This window comes from Conger conger, chromosome 12 (genome assembly GCF_963514075.1).
Source record: "Conger conger chromosome 12, fConCon1.1, whole genome shotgun sequence".
Classification (NCBI taxonomy): Eukaryota; Metazoa; Chordata; class Actinopteri; order Anguilliformes; family Congridae; genus Conger; species Conger conger.
Genome location: NC_083771.1, coordinates 17,981,913 through 18,008,754, shown reverse-complemented (window position 1 = coordinate 18,008,754; position 26,842 = coordinate 17,981,913). Strand labels below are relative to the sequence as shown.

Genomic DNA, 26,842 nt, shown 5'->3' with positions numbered 1-26,842 from the left:
AAATGTTAATAGTTTATTTTTATCAATTAACAAAATACAAAGAGTGAACAGAAGAAAAATCTAAATCAAATCAATATTTGGTGTAACTACCCTTTGCCTTCAAACCAGCATCAATTCTTCTTGGTACACTTGTACAAAGTCAGGGATTTTGTAGGCATATAGTCAGGTGTGTGATTAACCAATTATACCAAACAGGAACTAATGGTCATCAATTTAATATGTAGGTTTGAAACACAATCATTAACTGAAACAGAAACCGCTGTGTAGGAGGGTTAAAACTGATGAGGAACAGCCAAACTCTGCTTCCAAGGTGAGGTTGCTGAAGACAGTTTAATGTCAGAAGTCATACACCATGGCAAGACTGAGCACATCAATCAACAAGACACAAGGTAGTTATACTGCATATATAGTACTGGAAATAATATTTCAGTTAAGCCGATAAGCCGTGGTGCGAGTTTGCGGCAGACTGTGTCAGAGCTTCCAGCCAGCAGAGGCCGCCAAAGCTCGAAATTCAATCAAAAAATCAGACACCCAACTCTTGACGCAGGAGGAGCTGGCGTGCCCTGGAGTGCCCCACAGCTGACCCGTCAAATACTCATTCTTAGAGCAGTCTAACATTCTTCAAATTGAAAATGCATTTCCCCAACAGATTTCAATTATTGGTTTAATACTTTATGCAAACACCCCTGGCAAAGATGACAGCCATGGATCTTTATCTATAATGTGTGATAAGGTTAGAGAACACATTTGAAGAGGTTATTGTTTGTCCTGGTACCTGGCTGAATTCATTATGCCACTGATCTTAAAGCCACTGGAATACTGGCTGCAAATTATCTCCAAAACATCAACAACCCATCTCCATATTTGAAGGTAGGTAGGTATCTTCTGAATTGACAATTATTTGGCTTTTCCCATACTTATGGATGACAGACATTTTTTTTAACCTAATTTCACACCTTCATATTTGTTGTACTGCATGCAGTTTACCTCATTTCTATTCTCTATTTAACAGGAAGTGATGGACATGACAATATAGTTCCTTTACCCTGAGATAAAACTGAGATAAAGAACATTTTATTGCCTATTTCACTTTGATTGATTCACAATAGACGCCAATGCGTCAGTCTCAATGGAAGTCAATCCGATTACTTAATTGTCGAGAAGGGAGTACCACAAGGCTCATCATTAGGTCCACTCCTTTTCTCCATTTTTATTAATGACCTTCCTAAAATCTGCTCTGACTGTCAAGTACAACTATAAGCCAACGATACTGCAATTTACACATCTAGCACTAACAGATCTGCAATTGAGAGATCCTTGCAACGTGAGTTTGCCTCTGTTCAGAAGTGGTTCTCACTCAACAAACTACTGCTCAACAAAAGGAAGTCATGTAGTATGTTGCTTGGTACCAGACACGGTCTGAGTGATGCCTCAGACCTGACTATTTCTTTTAATGATGGATCACCTCTTGAACATGTGACTTCTTATAAATACCTTGGACTTTGGATCGACCCAGTGCTTTCTTTTAAACAACATATTGAGACTATCACTAACAAACTAAGTCGCAATTTGGGCATACTGTATCGCTCCATAAATTGCTTTACTTTTCAGATGAGAAAAAGAATCGTTACACAGTTGTTATTGCCAATATTGGATTATGCTGACATTGTTTATCAGAACACCTTCGAAACACATCTTCAACCCCTTAATGTTATTTACAATAGTCTCTGTCGATTTATTCTAAGGTGTCCCTATCAAACTCATCATTGCTCTATGTAGGAAACTCTGAACTGGTTACCCCTCAATGCTCGAAGACATTACCATTGGCTCCAATGCATCCTCAAATGCATCCACTTTAACTATCCCTCTTACCTAAAGCATTATCTAGTACCACACATATCCTCATACTCTCTTAGACATATACAGCAACCTTTCTTCTCTGTTCCCAAAACCAAGAAAGAAATTGGCAGACGCGCCTTCAAATTCAAAGCTCCCTCCGACTGGAACAATCTACCCGTCAACATCAGAACAATTATCTCACTAAGTATATTCAAGAACTCATTATTACCCTTTCTTAAAACGTCATGTTGCTGCTTCTAATGCTACTGTCTTCCTGCTTCCTTCCTTGCATCACTGTATTTGCTTGTTGGTTATTTTGTTACTATTATTATTATCATCATTATTACCATTATTATTATTATTACTACTACTGTCATTGTCATCAACACATTCTGTTGTACCTACCTCCTACTTATTTTGTGTGGGTATTGCGGGTTTATGGGAACGATGTGCGGGCTGGATCGGTAAGTGAGAGCCTCTGTGTATGTATGGTGTATCTGACTGTGTTTGTTGTACTGTACTATTGTATTGTATTGTATTGTATGTTCTGTGTTGGACCCCCTCGAAAACGAGATGGCTCATCTCTAGGGGTTATCCATTAATAAATTTGAATTTGAAATTTGAATTTGATTGTATTTACAATAAATGTTAGGGGGTGCTAATAATTCTTAAGACCTATGAGAAAAATGAGATTCCTGAATAAAAAACATTTTTGTATTAAAGTGTATTGTAATGATGTATTGAAATAAAAGTATATCGTTGACCCATATGTTTAAACATAACATAGATTATTGTCTATGTTGTATATAATAAGGCAGCCATTTTTCTGATTTTATATGAAGGGTGCAAATAATTCTGGGGACCACTGTACAGGTATGTATAATTTATATGTGCAAGGACACGCAAAATTTTGTGATTGCGCCACCAGTTGAAAAGGTTAGTTGGGAGCCCTGCAAATCAGCCATTTCTCGAGTCAACCTTCCTAAATGTTCTCAACCATAGCCGAAATGCCCTGGGATTTGGATGGAGCCACTTCATATTGGCTTGGAACTAAAAGGGTTAAGGCCCAATATCTTCAAAATTATATATTCATTATAGAGGTAGAGAGAATTAGAAATGTATGTTTTAATTATTATTTTAATTATGGCCATGTAAAATGTGGATGTCATGCAACTTGGCACTTAAGTGATGGCCCCCTGAAATTTAGAAGGCTGTAGCACAAAAACAAAGGTAGCACAGCAATAAGTGCTGATTTAAAACATGCATTGCAGTAGATTGGTGATGGTGACATTGCTCTGGAGGATTACATTCTTGTTCATTGATGATAAAAGCAGGTACATTTTCTGGTCTTTCTGTGACCAGATCAGTGTGCAAATGTTTTTTATTTTTATTTGGCCTGTTGTCTCCTGACCCATCACTGGGGGACAGACTTGTACTGCCTGTTGTCCCCTGACCCAGTACTGTTAAGCAGGCTTGTACGTGCCGCACTGGTAGCCGCTGAGTTGTGGGTCGCAGGTGAGAGTGTAGGAGTAGGAGAAGCCCCCTCCTTCATACAGGCTGCAGCTGAGGGAGTGGCTGCCCTCTTGCAGTCGCGTACGGCAGGTGCCAAGGTGGTCGTCATGCCACACATCCTTGTCCCACACTTGCATCGTCAGCTCGTGATAGGCCTCCACGTGACCCAGATCATAGACCAGGTTCCAGTAGGGGTTGTTCTCCGATTTGATAAAGTAGGTCTCGTGGAAGTGGGATCCATACCAGAACTTCACATAGGGTTCTGGCTTCCCCACCGGGTCCCCATGCAGCCCCCAGGCCCTGTTCACCGTCACCCGCAGCCGGCCTCTCTTCGAGTTTTGGGGGCAGCAGTCAGCAGAAAGGTTGGGCTGCCAAAAACACCATTTGGAGGACTTGTCCTTCGGGATAGCGTTCTCCGTCAGGTATTGGTTGACCGCGGAATTCACGTTCACCCTGACGACAGGGTTGGGAATCAGCTCGTGGAGGGGGACCAGAGAGTACGACACGATGTCAGGGAGGTCCTTGAGGCTGGTCTGCCATTTTCGGAAGGCAAAGAATTTATTCTTGAACATGGACACCTTCCCCAACCACTTTAGCCCCCCCAGGACCTCGACGACCTGGTTCAGGTATGACTGCAAGGAGCCCGTCTTCCGGTCCTTGTTCTTTAGCAGAGCTCTGCAGGACCAGGTGGTGGCGGAAGGTTCCAGAAATCCCAGCCCCACAGAGAGGCCTGTGTTCAGGCAGTCCTTCACCATGGTGGCCGAGTAGCCGTTGACGGTGGCCAGGCAGGAGCGGATGGAGGTGAGCCTCTTCAGACGACCGCCCAGTTGCACCTGCTGGATGTAGTGCGTTCCGTAGGTGTGGATGAATCGTTTGTACAGGTGCCGTGTGTTCAGATTGTACTCCTGTGGGAGAGAGCGCAACTGCTGTTGGAACTCTGGGCTGAGAGGCGGGTTTCCTGCGACACGGTAGCTACAAGTCAGAAGAAGAAAAAAAAAGCAGATGAAAATGATAAAGGAGTGATAAAGGATAAAAGAGGTACATAGAAATAACAAGAAATCATTGATTCATGAACAAGTCGCATTCAATTTCAGATTCACATGAAGTTAGAGAAAACATTCTGAAAAGGTTAATCACCAACATTTTCCATGTTTGCTAAAAAAAAAGAAAAGAAATTGGCTTTAATATTCTAGAAACATGAAAATGTTCATGTAGTTCACCCTGCACATTTATGGACATATACATTGAGGTCCATAAGTATTTGGACAGTGGTACAATTTCTGTTCTTTTGGCTCTGTACTCCAGCACATTGGATTTGAAACGAAACAAATCCAAAGATGAGGTTACATCACAGACTGTCACCATTAATTTGAGGGTATTTACATCTGTATCAGGTGATCATTGTCAGAATTGCATCCCTTTTTATACATAGCCTTGCATTTTAGGGGACCAGCAGTACTTGGACAGTTGGCTTCTCAGCTATTTCATATGAAACTAATGTATTCAATTGGTACCTCACTGTAGGCATAAGAAAGTGTCTTGATTCTCTTTGATTTGATTCTTGATTCTCTTTGATTTGCCTTTGGAGTCTATTATTAACCACAGATATCCCAATGACAGTCAAGGAAGCCATTATGTCACTGAGAAATACAAAAGACATTGGCCAAACAATACGCTTACCAAAATAAACTATCTGGAATATCATGAAGAAGAAAGAGAGCATTGGTGAACGCAATGATTGCAAAGGGGCTGGTTGGCCAAAGAAGACCAAATTATCACCATAATGATGAAAATCCCCAAACGCCTGGCCAATAGATCAGAAGCGCTCTTCAGGATGCAGCTGTAGCTGTGTCAGTGACTACTGTCTCTAGAAGACTTTACAAACAAAAAAACAGTGGCTACACTGCAAGATGCAAAAACAGGATGGTCAGGTTACAAATTGCTAAGAAGTACCTAAAAAAGTCTTGCGAAAGTTGTCCTTAGTCAGTAAGTGCATCATTCCAACCAGGTGTTCTAGTATCGCTGCGGATTTTCCTCTAGACGCGGTAACGTAACAGCAAGGGTTAGGGCTTGAGCCAGTTTTTTGTCTCGATCACTGTTAATCGCTTCTACTAGTTGTATACCTGTAGAGTGATTGAACGTGCGTCTTAAATAGCTTAAATAGCAGTGGAATTTATCAGTAGATTAGCTTTAATTTGATATTGCTTGTGAGCAATTGTAGGCGATTTAAATAGGCGTGTCAGAGCGACGCTAGCTAGTTTGTAATGTTACGTTTCACCCCATCCCAGTCTGCTCTCTCCCTCGAAGACTCCCCCTGCAACGTGGGCCCCCACGGCGTCGGAACCCCTCGAACCTCAGCTACCGCCCGCTGACCCCCTGTGAGGACTTTGCGGTCACAGAGGGACTATGGAACTGCCAGTCTGCCACTCGGTAGGCTGACTTCATCACTGCATATGCCTCCCTCCAGTCCCTACAATTCCTTGCCCTCACAGAGACCTGGATCACACCTGACAACACTGCCACTCCCGCTGCTCTCTCATCCTCCTTCTCCTTCTCGCACACTCTCCGGCCTTCCGGCCGTGGCGGTGGTACTGGTCTTTTAATTTCCCCCTCATGGAAATTCTCTCTTCTCCCCCTCTCTGACCTGTCCATATCCACTTTTGAATTCCATTCTGTTGCAGTATCCTACCCTACTAACCTTTTCATTGCAGTTATCTACCGTCCTCCAGGGCCCCTGGGAAACTTCCTTGATGAGCTAGACACCCTTCCCAGCTCCTTCCCTGAGGATGGCACCCCACTGATTCTCCTTGGAGACTTCAACATCCACCTTGAAGCCTCCCAGGCTGCTGCCTTCCTACCGCTAATCCACTCCTTCGGCCTCTTCCTGCAACACTCTCCTCCAACCCACAAGGCGGGCAATGTCCTAGACCTTGTCTTTGTGAGGAACTGCTCATGCTCCGATTTCACGGTTACCCCTCTGCATACATCTGATCACCACTTCATCTCATTCTCCCTCCCTGTTCCTCCCCATCCTCCTCCCACCCACACTTCCTCAGCCTGCCGTAACCTCCACTCCCTCTCACCCTCTTCCTTTGCCAGCACTGTCACCGCCTCACTCCCCCCTCTCGAATCCTTCTTCAAACTCCCCACTGACTCTGCATCTGCCACCATCCTTTCATCTCTCTCCTCCGCCTTTGACTCTCTCTGTCCCGCTGTCTCAAAGCCACCTCGCACATCCCCTCCCAGTCCATGGATATCTGACACCCTCCGTACCTCCAGGACCAGCCTGCGCGCAGCGGAGAGGAAATGGGGAAAATCCAGAGACCCTTCAGACATCACAATTTACCAGTCTCTCCTGGTGGCATTCTCCACCGCCCTCCTTACTGTGCCCTTCCCCCCCTCTAAGCCCATCCCTTCCTTTTCCACTTTCTCCCCCCTTACAGACTCTGATGTTTCTCAACTCCTGCTCTCCCACCGCCCTACAACGTGTGCCCTTGACCCTATCCCCTCTTCTCTTCTCCAAACTATCACACCAGACATTCTCCCATTTGTCACCTCCCTTGTCAACTCCTCCCTGTCTTCCGGCTGTTTTCCAGCATCCTTCAAGAGGGCCCACATCACTTCGTTTCTAAAAAAGCCTACCCTGGATCCCTCCATCATCCTGAACTACCACCCGGTATCTCTTCTTCCTTTTCTTTCTAAAACCATAGAACGAGCTGCTTCTATTCAACTTTCTTCTTTCTTTTCTAATAACAACCTGCTAGACCCCCCTCAGTCTGGCTTCAGATCGGGCCACTCGACAGAGACCGCGCTCCTCTCCGTCAGTGAGTCGCTCCATGCCGCACGAGCAGCCTCCCTCTCCTCTGTCCTCATTCTTCTAGATCTCTCTGCTGCCTTCGACACTGTGGATCACTCAGTCCTCCTGTCCGCCCTGTCAGCATCGGGCATCTGTGGCACAGCCCTGGACTGGATTGAGTCCTACCTCTTTGGTCGCTCCTTCCAGGTTGCCTGGGCTGGTATGGTATCGACACCTCGGCCCCTTGCCACAGGAGTTCCCCAGGGCTCAGTCCTAGGCCCGCTTCAACCTATCCAGAATGCAGCAGCTCGTCTGGTCTTCAACCTTACCAAATACTCACACGTCACCCCCCTGCTTACTTCCCTCCACTGGCTGCCTGTCATGGCTCGCATCAAATTCAAAACATTGGTGCTAGCCTTCCAAGCAGTTAAGGGGTCTTCCCCAGCTTACCTACAAAAAATCATCAGACCCTACACCCCTGCCAGACCTCTTCGTTCAGCCTCCACAGGCCGCTTGGCACCTCCCCCTCTCCGAACCTCACGCTCACGAATACTGTCTGTTCTGGCTTCACGGTGGTGGAATGAACTCCCCGTTGAGGTCAGAACTGTACAATCTCTCCCCACCTTCAAGCGCAAACTGAAAACGCACCTCTTCAAGCAGCACCTCTCCCCATCCCTCCCTACTTCCCTGTGATCCTTAATTGTTGTCTTTGTGATTTACGTAGTGTTTTGGTATTTTTAGTTGGCTAGGTAAGCAGTATTTGGATAGTTAAGTTTGGTCACTTTTGCTTTGTTGTTTATTTGTTGTTTAAAAAATCAAAAATAAAAAAAAAATCTTTGTTGTACGGTAGCCATTGTACTTCCCTCTAGGGTCTTTCAGCACACTTAGCCCTGGTTATGGGTATGCACTTTGTTGTACGTCGCTCTGGATAAGAGCGTCTGCCAAATGCCAATAATGTAATGTAATGTAAAAGAGCCTACAATTCTGGAAAAAGGTCTTGTGGACAGATAAGACCAAGATTGACTTGCATCAGAGTGATGGCAAGAGGAAAGTGTACATGTGTAGAGTAGGTCAAAATGAACTGCTCGAGATCCATTTAGAATTAATTTTGAATAATACATTTTATCAGCTCAAGTTCAACCACAAATGCCTCCAAACTCATTGGATGGTGCTTTATCCCACAGCAAAGTAATTATCCCAAACATACACCGGTGCTCTCTTTCTTCTTAATGATGTTCCAAATGTTTGTTTTCGTAAGCCTATTTTGTGGCCTATGTATCTTACCGTTTTTATTTCTCAGCCTCATAATGGCTCCCTTGACTTTCAGTGGTACAACTCCGGTCCTCGTGTTGACAAATTAAAAGATTTCAATGGTAACTAGAATCAGGACTGGATACTGAAAGCTTTCTTATGCCTGCACGAAGGAAGTGATTGAATATACCCATCTAATCAGAAACAACTGAGAAACCAACTGTCCAATTACTTTTTGTCCTCTAAAATAGAGGGACTATGTATAAAAATTCAGAATGTAATTAAGATCACCCAATTTGGATGTAAATTCACTCATATTAAAATAATCTGTTGGAATTAGCCAGAAACTGGTTCTGCTCATTTTTTAACAGACTCTTATTTTGACCCACCTGTAGTGGCTACATCTGAGCTGGTGAGAAGTGAAGACGGACTTGTCGATCGCATTGGCCTTAATGGCGAACTTGACCGCGGTGGAGTGGCTGCCACCAATGGTTAGATGGCCGATGTTCCTGAGGCCCAGGCCCACGGTCCAGTCGTTCTCGATGAGGTCGGTCGCGCTGTCGGCCACGGTGGTGACGGTTTTGAGCAGAGTGCTGGACAGCTCCTGCCTGCAGCTGGTGAAGGCCCGCCAGTCCAGCACGGACAGCGGCAGTTTCTGGAGCTTGCCTCCGAGAAGCGGGTTCTCACAGAGGGTGCACGATTTGTTTGAGTCCAGAAAGGTCTTGAGGTCGATCACGTAAGCGCCTTTGTGCTGGAGCTTCACGACGTCAAAGCCTTCTCCCGCCAGGTTGTGTCCGGGGACGAACTTGGCTGCCCTGCATTCCCTCAGCGTCCCCACCCGACAAGAGAGCACCACGCACAGGTGTCCCAGGACCAGGAGGCACAGGTAGAGTTGGGGAGTCATAGCTCTCACTGGCAGGAGGAGAGTAATGGATGAACTGCAGCCTACATCATCATTTTTAAACTTACTATCATGCAGGGTAAATCAAAACACATTGGTTTCATACATTCATTCATTCATTATCCTAACCCACTTATCCTGAACAGGGTCGCAGGGGGTCGCATATTTATATAGATTAAATCAGCGTCACAACAGCATAGAACTTAAATCCGGGTGGACCATCAAAACTCGTTAGCTAGCTAACAAAACTAGTTAGCTAGGTTGGATTTAAAGTTATCATCCCAGTGTTTCTCTAGTTATATGGCTGCCAATGAGTGACTGGTGTTTATTAGCTAATGTTAGCTGCCAACGTTTGTGATGGACATGAGCAATAAAATACGAAGTTCTGTTTTTGTTATTAATTTTTTTCCTCATGTTTCTGACACGTATGTCGGGCGTCTCTGTGTCAGCACTGATTGACTGTGCCAAGCACCCGTCAAAACTGAGACAGCCCAATAAACTGTAGGATCTGGGCATCGCCATAAAATTGGTTTTATATTAGGATATTCGGATTCCAGCTTCAGTAGCTCATGAACGGAATGTCATATACTGAAACAAATGACTAATTCTGAATGCGGGTCCAAAAGTAAACAAGCTACAACAATAGTCTTACCGAAATGCATATGTTTAATCAAAATTGAGCAAATGTTCAGTTTCTTGTCCTCTTGACACGTAAGGGACCACCCAGAAAGTTCACCACCAGAAATCTAATTCTTTTAAAAATCCATAATAATTTACATGGGATTTACAGAACTAACCCCGACTCAACAAGACAATGGTCCAGCTTGTAGAAGCGAGTGAGACTACTCTTATTTTACATGTAACTTAAAAAATACTAGGCAAAAAGCCAACAATCATTGTAATGCAATTAGGAAATACAATTTATTCTTATTTGATCATTTCCCCCTGCTTAATTTGCAAAATAATTCCTAATATGGCTCCACCATCATTGAAGAAATACTTGAAATCAGACACCAGGGGCCGGTTGCAACTGTCACATTATATCAGTGAGAAGTCACATGATCGAATTTAGAATAGGAGTAGGAATAGGAGTCTCCGTGGGGCAATGAGGAAGCTGCTTTGCAAGCTCACCGGACACTCTGAAGACAACTCTTGACACTATCACAATTTTATCTCTGGCATGAAATCTCAGTGGCAGGCAAACCTGTAGCAGGGCAAGTATGCTTTGGTTCCTGGCTGTTGCAGGCCTCAACTGCTCACACAATGTGGAGATCTTAGCCTATGACCTCTTCTTTTGAATATACCTCTAATGGGTTTGTTCTGTCCTTAACCCCTTCCCCGCCAATTATTTTGGAAAAAACCTGTGATTTTCAGACGATTAAAAAAAATATATATATAATAAAGTATTTTTTATGCGGATTATGAAAAATAACTTGTATTTCATTTTTTTCCTATTTTTGTGGTTGAAATTTTATAAAAACTTATATACTCATCTCTGCAGGGAAGGGGTTAAAGACCCTCCCTCCTGATTGCCCATTTATAAAATTCCAAAATCGAAATATTTGCTACTTTTTAATGTGACAAGTCACATTAATATAATGGTATACATAATGATATGATGGCAACAGTTCAAACTTAACCGACTTATGTCATAGGGGGAGGTACGGTAACTTTTTCGTCTTAAAACATGACAGTCTAATGTCTTATGCAACAGGCTTAAAATGTTAGACTGGTCTATGAGGCAAAATAAGATCGAAAAACTATCTTACACTAGTCTTAAATAGTTTTATACAACCGGCCCCTGATGTAAGAGGTGACTGGAAGTCACTGGTACGCTGAAAAGGGTTGAGAGAGAGAGTTCCCTGCACAGATTGCTTCTCAGCCCAAGATGCCGATGATTACTTGAATCCACATTCAGTGTCATAACCTATTTTGTTATTTTGTGATGCTGTTGTTATTTTGACATTCTCACTGTCAATATAACTAATAATAATGTTACCTGCAAAATCGTTCTTGTGTCCATTGTTCATGGTGATGAATCTACGAATAACAAATAAAGTTGGCATTTTTTATTGGTACTAATAGTCTACTGTTATAAAAAATGTTCTTAATTGTAATATTTCTGTCTTTGCATGATGATGGTGAAGTTGATGTGAAGACTAATCATATATGAAAAATAAATAGGCCAACATAAATAAATAATGAGAATAGCTTAATATATTTAATTTTCTCTTCATTTTCAAGACAATATGCTGTGGTGCTAATTAAGGTGGTGATGATGATGAAGATGATAAACTTGCCAATTACAAAGATGAAAACTTTATTCATATACAATAATACCCTACGTTAGACCTATCAACAGATGTTTTTTAATCCAAGGATTTGTTTATTGACTACCTGCTCAATGTGCCGAGTAAGCACAAAATGTTGCAAGGTTATTTTGATGCATTTATTTTTTAATTGCAGGCTATTCGTATCATAGGTCATTCGTTTAAAGGACAGCCAAATGGAAAGCTACGTCTGATTATAATGAAGCTAGCTAGCGTCCAATATTTCTGTTCACTTTTCATTGCTTTTGGGCTGATTACTTGATGATAGAATATGAATAATTAATTCAACCTTTGTAATTGTTCCAGTGACCTTTGGTTTGCACTATTGTATAAAACCTGTATATCATCACAGGTTTTATTGGATAAAAGCGTTGGGCAACTGTAAGGGTAATTTATTTACACCACAGCAACTGAATGCAATTTATTCCCAATGGGCCAGTAATGAACCAGGCGTTAACATCAGCTTGTTGAGAATTACTTTAAATCATTGAGTTTTATTATCACAAATCTGTCTGACAAACATAGCTTTTCAATGACACATTGTCACAGTAGCTATCCACTCGCTACTATATGAGCTGCGTTCGTTTATTTGTTCTCAGAGCATCCAGTGCATGCTTGGAGCGCTCCAGAGCATAAGTGCTCTGTATTTCTGAATGACAATGCTCTGATTGCTCTCAACTTCTGAAAGAGTGAAGTGTGCTCTGATTCTTAGAGAGCTAATTGAACGCAGCCATCACATAATAGCACACTGAGTACAACATTACTTGATTGTAAAATTTCAGTCATACGATGCAGCTAACCCGTTAAGATGCCTTATGTTAGAGTCGAGTGCCACAGAATGTTTGCTCGGAAACGTTAGTTCACTTAGCCAGCTCCAATTGTTCTACTGTCCAGCTAACTGGCTAGCTAGATACATAACAGTCACACATAACATAACAGCACAATTTCTGTAATTCAGTTTTGTTAGCTGGCTTACCAGCTAACATTACCTTTTCCGTAAGTAGGCTATATTAATGTAGTTAATGTAGCAGTTAAATGTCGCCCAGTGGTTCCATAAAAGTCCCCACGGAAATGTAGAAGCCACATCAAAAATTTCCTTGTCAAAGCTAGTCACTTTCTGGCATAAAATCCTGTAGCTAGCCTCCATGTGCAACAGTCTGTAGGTGGTAGGACACGACTAAAACCAACTAGCCTTAATAGGGGGTCCCCTCCTGCCATAGTAAAACTTTCAGAATACAAAAATAAACTTCTGTTTCCATGGCCAGTAGGGGGCCTTGTATTTAATACAGTTGGTTTTAGTGATTTCCTACATATTGTTGAGAAGCTATTGAGTTTCTTGTCTAAAAAAAGACCTCACCAAAATTTTACATTTTTACAGTATGGCCAGTAGGGGGCCCTCTATTAAGTCCAGTTGGTTTTAGTATATTTTTCAAGCTGATACATTTTCCCCTAAAAACCATAACCAAAATTAAACCGGTCACATTTATAATTCTGAAACTTAGTAGTATAAACAGTAGGGGGCCCTCTCTAAAGTTCTGTTGGACTTTGTGTGGTCCTACTGAAACTTGTGCACCCAAATAAATTCAGTTTTAAATTTCCAAAACAACATCACAGTATTGCTTGCTCTTTAAAGCCTATTGGACCATTATCACATGACATGCAGTCTTCAAAGAAAGGCCTCGGCAAGGATTTGATCCAAAAACCTTATTGTGAGGTGCCAGTGCCATTCACTGCACCACTGTGCCAGCCACTTCCAAACAGAAGTTCAATTTTGATAGTTGCAAAGCTACGGTTTTATTTTTTAAGAAAACAATTCACCAAAATCAAAAATTTCTAAATTTCCATACCATACAGTATTGCCGTCTTTGTAATGCCCATCCATCCATTATAATGTGACATGCAAATTTCAAACAGAAAAGGCACTGGGATTCAAGCTCAGGACTTGAACATAAACTCAAAAAAAGGCAAACAAAATTCAACCCAGTTTAAATTTCCCAGTCTAAAAAAATATCAGATGTGAAATGTCCAGACCGACAGTTATTGGTCGTCATTTGTTCCTTGGGCTGTGGAATAAGTTTTACAGCTATTATGCATGTCGACCGGAAGTTTTAATATTTTGAATCTCCTACATTTCGTGTCGTTGTACTTTCTAGACGGTCCCTAAAACCAAAAATGTCTGTATGTAATTAATCAATTTTCAAAGCGAAAGTAATTCTTCACAAAAAAAATAGGTTGCAGTGGATTGTCTTTGTTGCCACGTTTAAACATTTTGGGTTATTATCTTATTTGGACGTTTAGTTCGTGGGCTATTGAATTCGGAATTCCGAATATCTGGTTAATATCCCAAACATCCCTTATCTGGATAATATCCCAAAATAAAACGAACTTTACTGCAATCATCTCTTTTAACAATCGGAAAAATCCCAATCCACTGTGTGCCTGATTACATCTGGCACTACAGTCAAAAACACAACGCGATTTCAGCAGTTATCGAACTCACTTTTTCTACACTTCTCTAGTTCAGTCGATTTTGAAGTAACGTCACCGTTACGGCTAAGTGGCCACCCCGAAGTATCTTTAGAGACCTTTACTTACAAACATTCTGATTTCATCTATATATAATTAAGCATATTCATTAACCAATTAAATTAACTTCAGCCCCCATTCAGCCTCACCTGTAGCCGGAGATCGCATTTAGCCAAGCTCAACCTGTTGCAGCTTGTACTCTTGTTGACCCAGCTGAGACATAAAATGGCCTCTTCTCCTGTTTCATCTATGCGTTGTGCTGTGGTCAGGGCCCCGGTCCCTCCTTTTCAAGATTAATTTGGCCTTCAGTCCGGTCGTGCATTCTCATGTTGGTTTTTCGAACCAAGTACGTATTGCTTTTATCAAAAACCTCATGACCCAGTTTAAACCATATAATTTTCTGTTAAATCTTCATTTACAGTATATTTCTAATCTTGTGTCTTACTGATCTTAAATTGAAGGAATTATCGGCTTGATAAAGCAACAAGCTTAATAGAAAGCACACACAAATGCAATTAATTTGATGTCCAAGTAAAAATGTTGGATAACAGTAGGATATTCCATGCTTGAACATATTCACTTAATGTGAATGAGGCTTCAGATTCTGGAAGTGGTCTTTTTGTTGATGATTGACTAAACTGCATGGTATATAATAGGGCCCCAGACTGTGAGTAAACGGTCACTATGTAACAAACTTGCCCTTATTGGTATTTATACCTCAATTACTAATACAACTGAAAATCAGCACATGCTTTTTGTAGTGTTAATTCTTATACAATTCACATACCACAATATTCAGTCGTGAATACACAATGCCACTATGAATATATACACAAAAAACACAAGTAAAACTTGAAAGACCTAAAACCCTCTGCTCCGAACAACTACCAGCCTGTCTCTCTTCTTCCCTTCCTATCTAAACTCTGGAATGGTCTGATCCCAACTGACAACTTATCTCCGCCGGAGCAATCTTCATGATCCCAACCAGTCCGGCTTCAAGAGTAGCCACTCCTCTGAGACTTCTCGCGGTCACCGAAGCACTCCACTCTGCTAGAGCCAAATCCCTCTCCTCTGTCCTCATCTCGACCTGTCGGCCGCCTTCCATACAGTCAACCATGAGATTCCGCTCTCATCGCTGACTGGGATGGGTGTCACAGGATCTGCACTCACATGGTTTTCTTCCTACCTCTCTGGTCATTCCTACCAGGTGACTTTAAAGCCTATTGGACCATTATCACATGCAGTCTTCAAAGAAAGGCCTCGGAAAGGATTTGCTCCAAAAACCTTATTGTGACGTGCCAGTGCCATTCACTGCACCACTGTGCCAGCCACTTCCAAACAGAAGTTCAATTTTGATAGTTGCAAAGCTACGGTTTTATTTCATCAAACAATTCACCAAAATCAATAGTTTTACATTTCCATACCATACAGTATTGCCGTCTTTGTAATGCCCATCCATCCATTATAATGTGACATGCAAATTTCAAACAGAAAAGGCACAGTTGGGATTCAAGCTCAGGACTTGAGGCACCAGTGCTTTTCACTGCACCACTGTGGCATCTGCTTCTTCCAAGGTTTCCACATAAAAACTGACCAAAATTAAACACAAGCTCAAAAAAAGGCTAACGAAATTAAACCCAGTTCAAATTTCCCAATCTAAAAAAAATATCTGATGTGAAATGTCCAGACCTACAGTATTGGTCGTCATTTGTTCCTTGGGCTGTGGAATAGGTTTTACAGCTATTATGCATGTCGATCGGAAGGTTTTATATTTTGAATCTCCTACATTTCGTGTCGTTGTACTATCTAGACGGTCCCTAAAACCAAAAATGTCGGGATTGGCAATGAGATTAATGTCTGTATGTAATTACCAATTTTCAAAGCGAAAGTAATTCTTCGCAAAAAAAAATAGGTTGTAGTGGATTGTCTATGTTGCCACGGTTAAACATTTAGTGTTATAATCTTATTTGGACATTTAGTTCGTGGGCTATTGAATTCGGAATTCCGAATATCTGGTTAATATCCCAAACATCCCTTATCTGGATCCATCCATCCATCCATCATCTTAACCCGCTTATCCTGATCAGGGTCGCAGGGGGGCTGGAGCCTATCCCAGCATACATTGGGCGAAAGGCAGGAATACACCCTGGACAGGTCGCCAGTCCATCACAGGGCACACACACCATTCACTCACACATTCATACCTATGGGCAATTTAGACTCTCCAATCCGCCTAACCTGCATGTCTTTGGACTGTGGGAGGAAACCGGAGTTCCCGGAGGAAACCCACGCAGACACGGGGAGAACATGCAAACTCCGCACAGAGAGGCCCCGGCCGACGGGGATTCGAACCCAGGACCTCCTTGCTGTGAGGCGGCAGTGCTACCCACTGCACCATCCGTGCCGCCCCCCTTATCTGGATAATATCCCAAAATAAAACGAACTTTAGTGCAATCATCTCTTTTAACAATCGGAAAAATCCCAATCCACTGTGTGCCTGATTACAGTCCAAAACACAACACGATTTCGGCATAGTTATCGAACTCACTTTTTTTTACACTTCTCTAGTTCAGTCGATTTTGGAGTAACGTCACCGTCACGGCTAAGTGGCCACCCCGAAGTATCTTAGAGACCTTTACTTACAAACATTCTGATTTCATCTATATAAATATAATTAAGCATATTAATTAACCAATTAAATTGACTTCAGCCCCCATTCAGCCTCACCTGTTGCCGGAGATCGCATTTAGCCAAGCTCAACCTGTTGCAGCTTGTACTCTTCAGTTCCTGTTGACCCAGCTGAGACGTAAAATGGTCTCTTCTCCTGTCTCATCTATGCGTTGTGCTGTGTGCAGGGCCCCGGTCCCTCCTTCTCAAGATGAATTTGGCCTTCAGCCCGGTCGTGCATTCTCATGTTGGTTTTTCAAACCAAGTACGTCTTGCTTTTATCAAAAACCTCATTACCCAGTTTAAACCATATCATTTTCTGTTAAATATTCATTTACAGTATATTTCTAATCTTGTGTCTTACTGATCTTAAATTGGAGGAATTATCCGCTTGATAAAGCAACAATTGAAAAAATAGAAAGCACACACAAATGCAATTAATTTGATGTCCGAGTAAAAATGTCAGATAACAGTAGGATATTCCATGCTTGAGCATATTCAATTTATGTTAATGAGGCTTCAGATTCTGGTCTTTTTGCTGATGATTGACTAAACTGCATGGTATATAACAAGGCCCCAGACTGTGAGTAAATGGTCACTATGTAACAAACTTGCCCTTATTGGACAAATCTACAGATACATTTAACATTAATGTATTTATTTTTTTCCCTTTTTTATTGTATGTACGTATACCTCATTTACTAATACAACTGAAAATCAACACATGCTTTTTGTAGTGTGAAGTAATTTTTATATAACTCACATATAAGAGTGACCACTCGTCTGAGACTTTGCGGTCACCGAGGCACTCCACTCTGCTAGAGCCAAATCCCTCTCCTCTGTCCTCAGCGCATTGTTTTAAGATTGAGTAGCCTAGAATCTTAGTGTGGAGTGCAAACACTTTGATATCATTTATTTTAAAGGTACAATACATAACCTCAAACTAACGGTCAAGAGAGAAATTGCAGTAACAAACCCCCCCCCCCCCCCCCACGCCATTGACTATGGTAGTTACAACCAATTTTCAACCAATGAGCTTGAATTATTGTACAGCTATACAATGTTTTGGTACAGAGTGTCGGCCTGTCAACTGTATATTTTCAATCCCGAATTTAAGGACTATGAACACAGGCAGAGGGTGAGTCAACATGCCAGTGAGCCTTTTTCAATCATAGGAATAGATTTACAATGGACTTATAACAGTGTTTTAACACAAAAACCTTACCTATTGTATTGTTGTTGAAAACACAGCATTCCAAGACTGTACATTCTTTCTTCACGCTATGCTGTAAATAGTTGTTGATTTTTAATAATGTGTATTGAATAAATCACTTATCACAACATTTACATTATGTAGGCATATTTTCAAATCTCCAATCAGCTTTCAGCACTATTTAATGTAGGGCCCTATGGAATCTGTCTCATAGCTTTTTACATTCTGCGATTCCTGGCGTGATTCTGTCACAGAAACTGTAGAGCCCTATCTTAATGCTGCCATCAGTCTGTTGCTGGCTGTCGGCCTCCATCAAAAGATACTTGCCACTGGGCCCAACAACTTCTCTGGAAAAGAAAGGTGACTTGAAACTAAATGCATAAAAGCTTGCAGATGTGGTCAAGAGGTTCAGCTGTTTTTCAGACCAAATGTCAGAATAGGGAAAAAATATGATCTTTGACCTTAAACCACATTATACCAGAAATAGCTTTGTAATGGCATGAAGAATAAAATGACCACATTCATGTAAACAATTACATAAGATGAATAAAACACTGAAGTTAACTAATAGGCTCATCATTAGGTAGTGTGTTTAAATTCATTTGTCATTTTTATCAGCACAATGAAGGTTTGCCTCGTAATCACTTGCTTTACCTTTGAATCCTTCATAATCTTCCAAATGGTTAGGTTTAGTGGTCAGGTGTCAACACATTCAGAAATTTATCAGGTGCTGGGACTGAAGAACCAAGCGCAACCGAGAAGTAGGAAGAATAAATGTATACACTGGATTTTCATCGATGAGCTAGGGGGTGAGGTGGGGGTCAGGCAGGAGGGCTGAGCCGGGACACTGCGTCAGGCTTGACACAGGACACGTGGAAAACTGGATGGATCCAGCATAGGGGAGGTGGGAGGTTCAGCTAGACCGTGGAGGGACGGATGGGAATGGACCGATAAGCCGTAGTGCGAGTTTGCGGCAGACTGCGTCTTAGAGAGCTTCTTTATTCCAGCCAGCAGAGGCCGCCAAAGCTCGAAAATTAAATCAAAAAGTCAGACACCGAACTCTTGACGCAGGAGGAGCTGGCGCGCCCCGGAGTGCCCCACAGCTGACCCGTCAAATACTCTTTTTCATCACGGAAAGAAAGTCGTCACACTTAGGAGCCCCAGAGTCCCAGAAGGCTGTTCCCCACCCCATCCCAGCCAGGAACGTTATCACAGAAGCCACTTTGGATTGTTCATTAGGAAACAAAGAAGACTGTGGCCCGAACACCAAGGAACAGTGAGAAAGGAAGGACTGACAGGAGCCCAGCTCACCTGCATAACGCTCCGGCAGGGGAAGGCGTGGATCGAAGTAACTTTGGGGCGTCTCTGGAACAGCAGTGAACGGTCTTACATTCTTCAAATTGGAAATGCATTTCCCCAACCGAATTCATTATGCCTGTAGATGACCCTATCTTTTGAGTATACAAGGTACTGATTATTGATTTCTGTTGTAATATCATTGTAAGAGCAAAGGACTTTTAGTGAGCAAGCTATCCCATGTGAGGACTTTTATATTGAAATCAGTGGAGGCTGGTGACTTCCAGAATTGAGGAGGCCATTTTTTTCCGCTTGCTCACTTCACTCGCGATGGAATGTTCCCTGTTCTCTTATCTGTCTTTGTGCTGGCCAAAGGCATACTATTTGGAGTGTAAGCTACAGTCAGAAAGTTCTGGCTGATGAAATTCATTGTGCAGAGCTTAGCCTTGTGCCTTCCTGAAGAAATGACATTGCTGTAAGTCTATGAGCCTGCCTGATAATTAAGCTGAGAAATGACATTTTGATGTAATATAAATGCCAAGTGAACATGTGTAAAAGGCAGGAATTTTAATTATGTAGTTAAAAACAATTTTGTTTAGCTTACATTTTTCATTCTTCTACAGCTTCAACATGTAATCACCAATTTAATCAAGTTTAGCATATAAAAAAGATAAGATAACACTTTCTTTATCATATGTAGTTTTATTCAATATATTTAATATAAAATATGTAAAAATATGGTTCCAGTTGGCTTTATCCAACGTTAACGTTATCCACTAGAGGGCAGCACTCTATTCGTATTTAGAGTGAATTTCCTCACAGAGCAACAATTCAGTAATTTGATATGGAAGATTATTAAATTGACTTGTAATAAAACGAAATGGACTACATTAAAAATAAAACTATTCAATAAATCCCAAATGGTGTCTAACATGACCTATTGAATGTCATTCTCACTCCCTAGTATCTGGAATCTGCGTATCTCCAGCCCAAGATCTCAAATTGCGCCAGAATCTCGCCGACTTCCGAGGTAGTTTTAAGCAAAAGTGTTTGGCCAAATGAGCTATAAACTCCAGGGATGATAGCCAGGGTTGTTGTCTAAATTTCCTGAAAAGCACAAGTTGATGGGACACTCGTAGCCACTATGGCGAGTGTTTGTTTGACTGAAGTGACTAGCGAATTCTCAAAATGGCTTCTGTGTTGAATAGGAAAGGAAAGGACAGTTGATTCCAAATGAACCAGTAGCATGTGATTGGACGAACAAAATGTCAATCTTTCAGCCCTGGACACAATGCATGGTGAGGCCAGGCCTCCGTTGCCCACCCATTTTCAGTGATCTGGCCAATCACCTATTGGCATGAAAAAAAATGCATTACATTGACTTCTATGAAAAGCGAATTTCCTAGGGGAGGCCTGGCCTCCCTTAATACAAACTGATAGGGAAATCTGGCCTGTTGCTTTACAATTGCAATATTGGGTTTTAGCCATGGGAAAATTTAGATTTATGAACAAAACTAAAATAATATGAATATAAAAAATAAAAAATATGTTTTTTGTTAAAATAAATAAAATATATTTATTGTTTTTTTTAAATCTCTCTCTTCTCTCAAATTATTGGGGAGGCCAGGCCTCCTCCACCTCTATGGAGGAGCCTCCACTCATTGAAATACAACATATTGACATGCACTACGACCTGCCTGCATATGCGCGCAATTCGAAAAGTTTCCCAGAATTAATTGCTTCACATGGATTGTCTCAAACTGGATGGAACGGAAAGCTTGCTCCCTTTTACTGAAGAGATTACAAGCTCTTACGGTGTTCTTACGGTTGTCAATCTTTAATGAGTGTTTATGCTTTCATAGTAAGGTCTATAGGCTACGTTAAAACCAAGTCTACTCAGTTTCAGGAATAAACGCTACTTTTATTGCACAAACAACATCAGTCTTTGAGCCGTCTTTCAGTGGAGCTAGCTACAATGCCATTGATCTTAAATGGTAACACTGGCAGCAAAATATTTCCAAAACATAAACGACCCATCTCCATATTTGACAGTTGGTATGTCTCTTCTGAATTGAATTATTTGGCTTTTCCCATGCTTGACAAAGAGACTTTTTACCTCATATTTGCTTTACTGCATGATTTACACCTCATTTCCATTCTCTAGCTAAACAGGAAGTGATGGACATGGCACAATGTAGTTCCTTTAGACTGAGATAAAATTTAATTCAATAACATTTTATTTTCAATTTAATTAATTTACAATAATTGTTAAGGGTGCCAATAATTCTTACACTCATGGTTTGGAAAAATTTGATTACTGAATAAAAACATTATTTTTGTTTTGTAATGTATTGATGTATTGAAATTAATTGAAATAAAATTATATAGTTGACCCATATGTTTAAACATAACATATAGATTATTATCTCTGTTGTTTATTATATGCAGCGATTTATCTTCTTTTTTAGTAAGCGTGCCAATAATTCTGGAGGCCACTATACAGGTATATACTGTATAATTTATATGTGCAAGGCCATGCAAAATGTTTCCGCACCCTCTTCATCTCTTCATCTGTGATAGATGGATGTGGGGGTTTATGGTGTGCAGGGCTGCCACAGGTGCTGTCTCCCATGCACTTGATGACAACGTAACTGAAGCAGAATGAATTCTGAAGAGTACAGGAGCATATTAGCTGCTCAAGTTCAGAAATACCTCCACACTCATTGGATGGTGCTTCATCCCACAGCAAGGCAATGATCCCAAACATAGACCAGTGCTCTCTTTCTTCTTAATGATGTTCCAAACAGTTTATTTTGGAAAGCCGATGTCTCTGACAGTTAAAAAAAAAGACATAAATTTATCACAATTTTTGCATGAATCTGGGCCTCAAGTTGACACGGCAATAACAGACTCCAAAGAGAAACAAAAGCCTCAAGGCTAGATACTGAAAGCTTATACCTTCTTACACCTGCACTAATGAAGTGATTGAAGACACATGACTATTCAGAAGCAGCTGAGAAGCAACCATCCAATTACTTTTGGTCCCCTAAAAAGGGGGGGGGGGGGTTGTTTGTATACAAAGGGATGATTCCTACAGGCATCACCCAAAATGGATGTAAATTCCCTCAAATTACAGGGGGCAGTTTGTACTTCAACCTCACATTCATTGTTTAATTTGAAATCCAATGTGCTGGACTAAGGAAACAGAAACTGTCCAAGTACATACGGATTGCCCTGTACCTGTAATACAGACCTATTCACAAAGAAGCCTTACTAAGAACTTCTTGTTCAGGGTAATGAAAAAATGGGGGGAGTTACAATAATGATTTATGGTATCTGGTGGAAGGGTAAAAATAACCAGTTGAATCAGCCAGAAACTGGTTCCGCTCATTTTTTTTTAACAGACTCTTATTTCGGCGGCTTGACCCACCTGTAGTGGCTACAGCTAGCTTCATGAAGCTAGCAACAATTAGTATTCCTGTACAGAACTTCCGGTCTCAACTTCCTGTGATTTTAGTCACAGCATTTCCTCACATAATTACCATTGTTTAAATTCATTGCTGATACCACTTATAAAAGTCAGCAAGCAACTAGCTCGCTATTTGACTAGTTACTATAATGTAGGCCAAGCATACATCTCTTGACACTGTCGGTTCAGTAACAGCTCATTTAAATGCATACCTGCTTACTGTTTGAAAAATATGTTACCAAATATAAAGGGGCATACATTAAATCTATGTATAATATCTGTACAATTATACATTTATTATCTAATTCATGTTCCCAGCAATTGTTGCTGTATTTACCGCTGTGTATTTGCCATTGACTGTCAATTCACAAGCAGCTTATTTGCATAGCTGATAACTCAAAAACGATAAATTGTTACCAAATGAAAGGGGGTATACATTTACTCTATAGACCCATATCTTTAATAATGTACAGGAATTTCTGTGAAATCATGTCCCCAGCAATTGTTGCTGTGTTTCCAGTGTGGGGCGGCCAAGCATGCCATAGACTGGCAGTTGCCACCCAGCTCATCTGCATATCTGATCACTCCAAAACTGTACATTTGTACCCAATGAAAGTGGGTCTACAATTACTCTATAGACCCATAGCTTAAACATGGTATAGTTCTTTCTGTGAAATCATGAAGCGGGAGCAAATTGCAGAGAGGTGGCGAAAAAACTGCAGAAGGATCTGAAACTCTGGCCTTCCTGAGGGCTGAAGACAAGCTTGCTGCTGAACCTGATGACCTCTCTGCTGCCTTTGAGAGGGGAATGAAGTTAAAATAATGACTCTAAGGAGTGGAAACATAACAACCACTTATTTCATATTATTATTGTTTAAGATTGCAACGGTCGATTTATACTGTTCTTTTCAAATTTAGCATGTAAGCAACCTCAGAGGTTAAATATCCTAAGCATGAGTTTTGAGTACGGTAACATTAGAATATTAATGTGTAATGCAATAGTTTAATGACTGACATAATTGACATATTTAATGTGACACCCTGGGAGGACAGCTTAAGATGGCACCATAATATAATGGTGTGCAGATTAATTTACATTTAAATTGTATGCATTGAAAGGAATGCAATTGCAACATCCATCACTGTGTTTCTATATTTGTTACAGGCATTATCCAGAAATCAACTGTATTTGTTTTGCTGAAATTACATGACTGACATGTCATTTCAAACCCATGTAAAACAACTAAAATACAAAATTCAAATTTCCAAGTAAATAATTACCATAAGGCAACATTTTCTTTGTCAGCATCCGAGACATGACTCTCTGCCGTAAAGTACTCTGGGGAATATTTACTGTATGTTCTCTAACTTTAGACTAATGCTATGCACACTTTACCCTAACGCTATGGCTATATGTAATTTGCTATAGGTTTTATTTGAAAATACACCTTATTTCAGAACACATACAATGTAGTAGCTGCAGCATGCATGCACTGTTTTTTATGTGCTACAATATAAACAGTAAAATGTTCAGTGTTAGTAGTTCCACCAGAAAGGCACATTTAGATTATATTTCATTATCTTTTTGCTAATTTTGGATATTTAGGTTCTACAGTAGCTACATACACTGATCGAGGACTTTATTTTACTCATGTGATTATCTAATCAGACAATCATGTGGCAGCAGTGCATCACAAACAATCATGAAGAAACAGGTCAGGAGCTTTAGTTAATGTTCACATCAACCATCAGAATGGGGAGAAAATATGATCTAAGTGACTTTGACCAAGGAATGATTGTTGGTGCTTTCAATATTATTCTGTTCCAGAATAACAGACCACAACACAAAATACCCAGCAGTTTGTTGGAATCAAATTATATGAATATATTTATAAAGACATAAAACTGATGTAGCCCCCTTAGATATGATGGGGGACGGTTCCTCTATGCCTCCTCTGCTTTACTGAAAGACCACGGCTACGACAGGACCCGGGCCCTATTGGCAGGGAGAGAGGGAGAGAGTGCAGACCAAACCAACACTCACATACATCACAGAAGATTCACTGCAAGCTATAAGCACTGCAAACCGTATAGACTACAAACTGTAATTCCACTGCAAACAATAGGCACAGCAAGCCATATGCACTGCGTACAATATACGCCACAGACTATACCCCCTTATAGATATCGGAGCTGCTTACCGTTTGTCTATTTTAGTTTTGCCAGATTTGTAATTTGTAAGTATGTCTCATTCAAACTGGTCATTGTTGAGCATTGGTTGTATTCCAAAAGGATTGTCTGTGTCTGTGTAAGATTTGAGTTTGTTCTTTCATGCTGAGGTTGCCGCCTGAAGTAGTGCATCCGAATGTAAATTAATTTTTGCTTCGTCCTTCTAGAACTAGTTTCCAGTTATTGGAAAGGTCTGAATTGTTGTTGCTCGCAGAATTTTGGGGTGAGTCGTGGGGAGGAGAACGTAATGGTTCTGCACTCCGATGGTGGACACGGATGCTGCTTTGCAAATAAAATTGGCTGAGTTGGAGTTGGAAAAGGAAAGAACATCAATTGGAGTTGGAATTGGAAGAAGAGAAATTACTAGTGCAGTTAGAGGGAGACAAGTTGGTCCTTGTATGAGAGAAACAAAAAGAATTGGAAAAATTTAATGAGTGGCAGTTCTCATTACCTGCTACTGAACGATGTAAGGATAATTTTCCGAATTGATTCTTAATTTACAATGTGTGTTAACATAGAGATAATCACGTGATCAAAGATAACCTTTTATTGTAATCCTTATTCCTATTAGACCACTTCTTTATTAAGTGTTAAAAGGGAGTCTTTCATTCTATCTCTCCCAGCAGGCAGATAGCCTTTCACCTAGATGTCTCTGCTTCACCCAGAAGGGGGTAGCTAGCACACTCCGGTTCTCATAGAAGGCCAACAAGGGGTCACAGTGAAGACAAAATACTGATAACAGTAAAGACCAAATACTGATAAAAGTTAGCAGCCACCTGCGTGTATTTTTGTTTATGTTCTCCCCTCCCTTCTGGGGCCGTATACTGAAAACTGTATTTAAGTCATACTGTGTGTATGAGCAAATTGAAGAACTATCAGAAAGCTGGTAGGCCTTCCACTCTCTTATTCCGTTTGATCAAATAAATGAGAACGTTAAACTGAAGAATAGCTATTATTGTGTTTTTACTGGATCTGTTTCATCAGACGATGCTCACCTGTGATATCTGATATGTGCATTTTTCCCCGCACAACGGTCAATGCTCAATGGAAGTTTTACTGGAATGCCTGACCAAGAGAAGAGTAACATAACTCATCATTTGTGACTAGTTCCAAAATTCAATGAAGAAGATCCGGAAGCATTTTTTCAGCTGTTTGAAAGAGTGGCTAAATCTAGAAAGTGATTTCTCCTCACCTCGTTCTCGTTCTGGTGGGAGTACTTCTGCCCCTGTAGTCAGGTCTGTTCCTGGTACAGATGGTAAATTTGTTCCTGCCCATGTATGCCAGTAATAAGGGTCACTGGCGAAACGAGTGTCCAATTTCTAAAACTCAGAAGCCTACTTCCGCTGTGTACACAAAGCCAATGGCTTTAGCCTACAGCAGCTGTCTCATGTGGGGTTGTCAGGAAAAAAGGAACTTTCCAATGCAGAAATTGTGGAAGCAGAGTATAGCTCTTTTATTTCTGACAGTTATGTTTTGTTTGTAGGCGGTCTCAGTAAAAAACCAGTGCGCGTGTTAAGAGACACTGGCGCCGCTCAAACTTTAATTCTTTATAATGTGTTGCCCTTTTTTGAGTCCTCTGCTACTGGGGAGAATGTCCTGGTTTGTGGTATTGGTCTAACTCCCATGAGTGTACCTCTGCACAGGGTTAATTTGGACTGTGATCTGGTGCGGGACGATGTGGTGGTTGCTGTCCGGCCCTCCTTGCCTGTGGAAGGAGTGGAAGTTATTCCTGGCCATGATCTAGCTGGTGGTAAGGTCTGGAAACATTCAACCTGTGGTGATTATACCGGATCCAGTTTCTTCTGGGGAGTTA

The 26,842-nt window shown here is 41.1% G+C and overlaps 1 protein-coding gene across 5 annotated transcripts; it reads right to left on the bottom strand.

Moving 5' to 3' along the window:
• LOC133105517 (perforin-1-like) lies at nt 1-26,474 on the bottom strand. Of its 5 annotated transcripts, XM_061215664.1 has the most exons (4): nt 26,222-26,474; nt 26,025-26,094; nt 8,788-9,310; nt 1-4,323 (listed from the first exon to the last, which is right to left on the bottom strand). In XM_061215664.1, exons 2-4 carry the CDS (start codon nt 26,044-26,046, stop codon nt 3,303-3,305), a joined length of 1,566 nt encoding a protein of 521 aa, XP_061071648.1. In that variant the 5' UTR covers nt 26,047-26,094; nt 26,222-26,474; the 3' UTR covers nt 1-3,302. The 5 variants fall into 5 exon arrangements, with proteins under 5 accessions (XP_061071648.1, XP_061071650.1, XP_061071652.1 ...); XM_061215666.1 differs by lacking the exons at nt 26,025-26,094; nt 26,222-26,474 and adding an exon at nt 16,883-16,989; XM_061215668.1 differs by lacking the exons at nt 26,025-26,094; nt 26,222-26,474 and adding an exon at nt 16,704-16,784.
• Between the last annotated feature and the right edge of the window lie 368 nt (nt 26,475-26,842).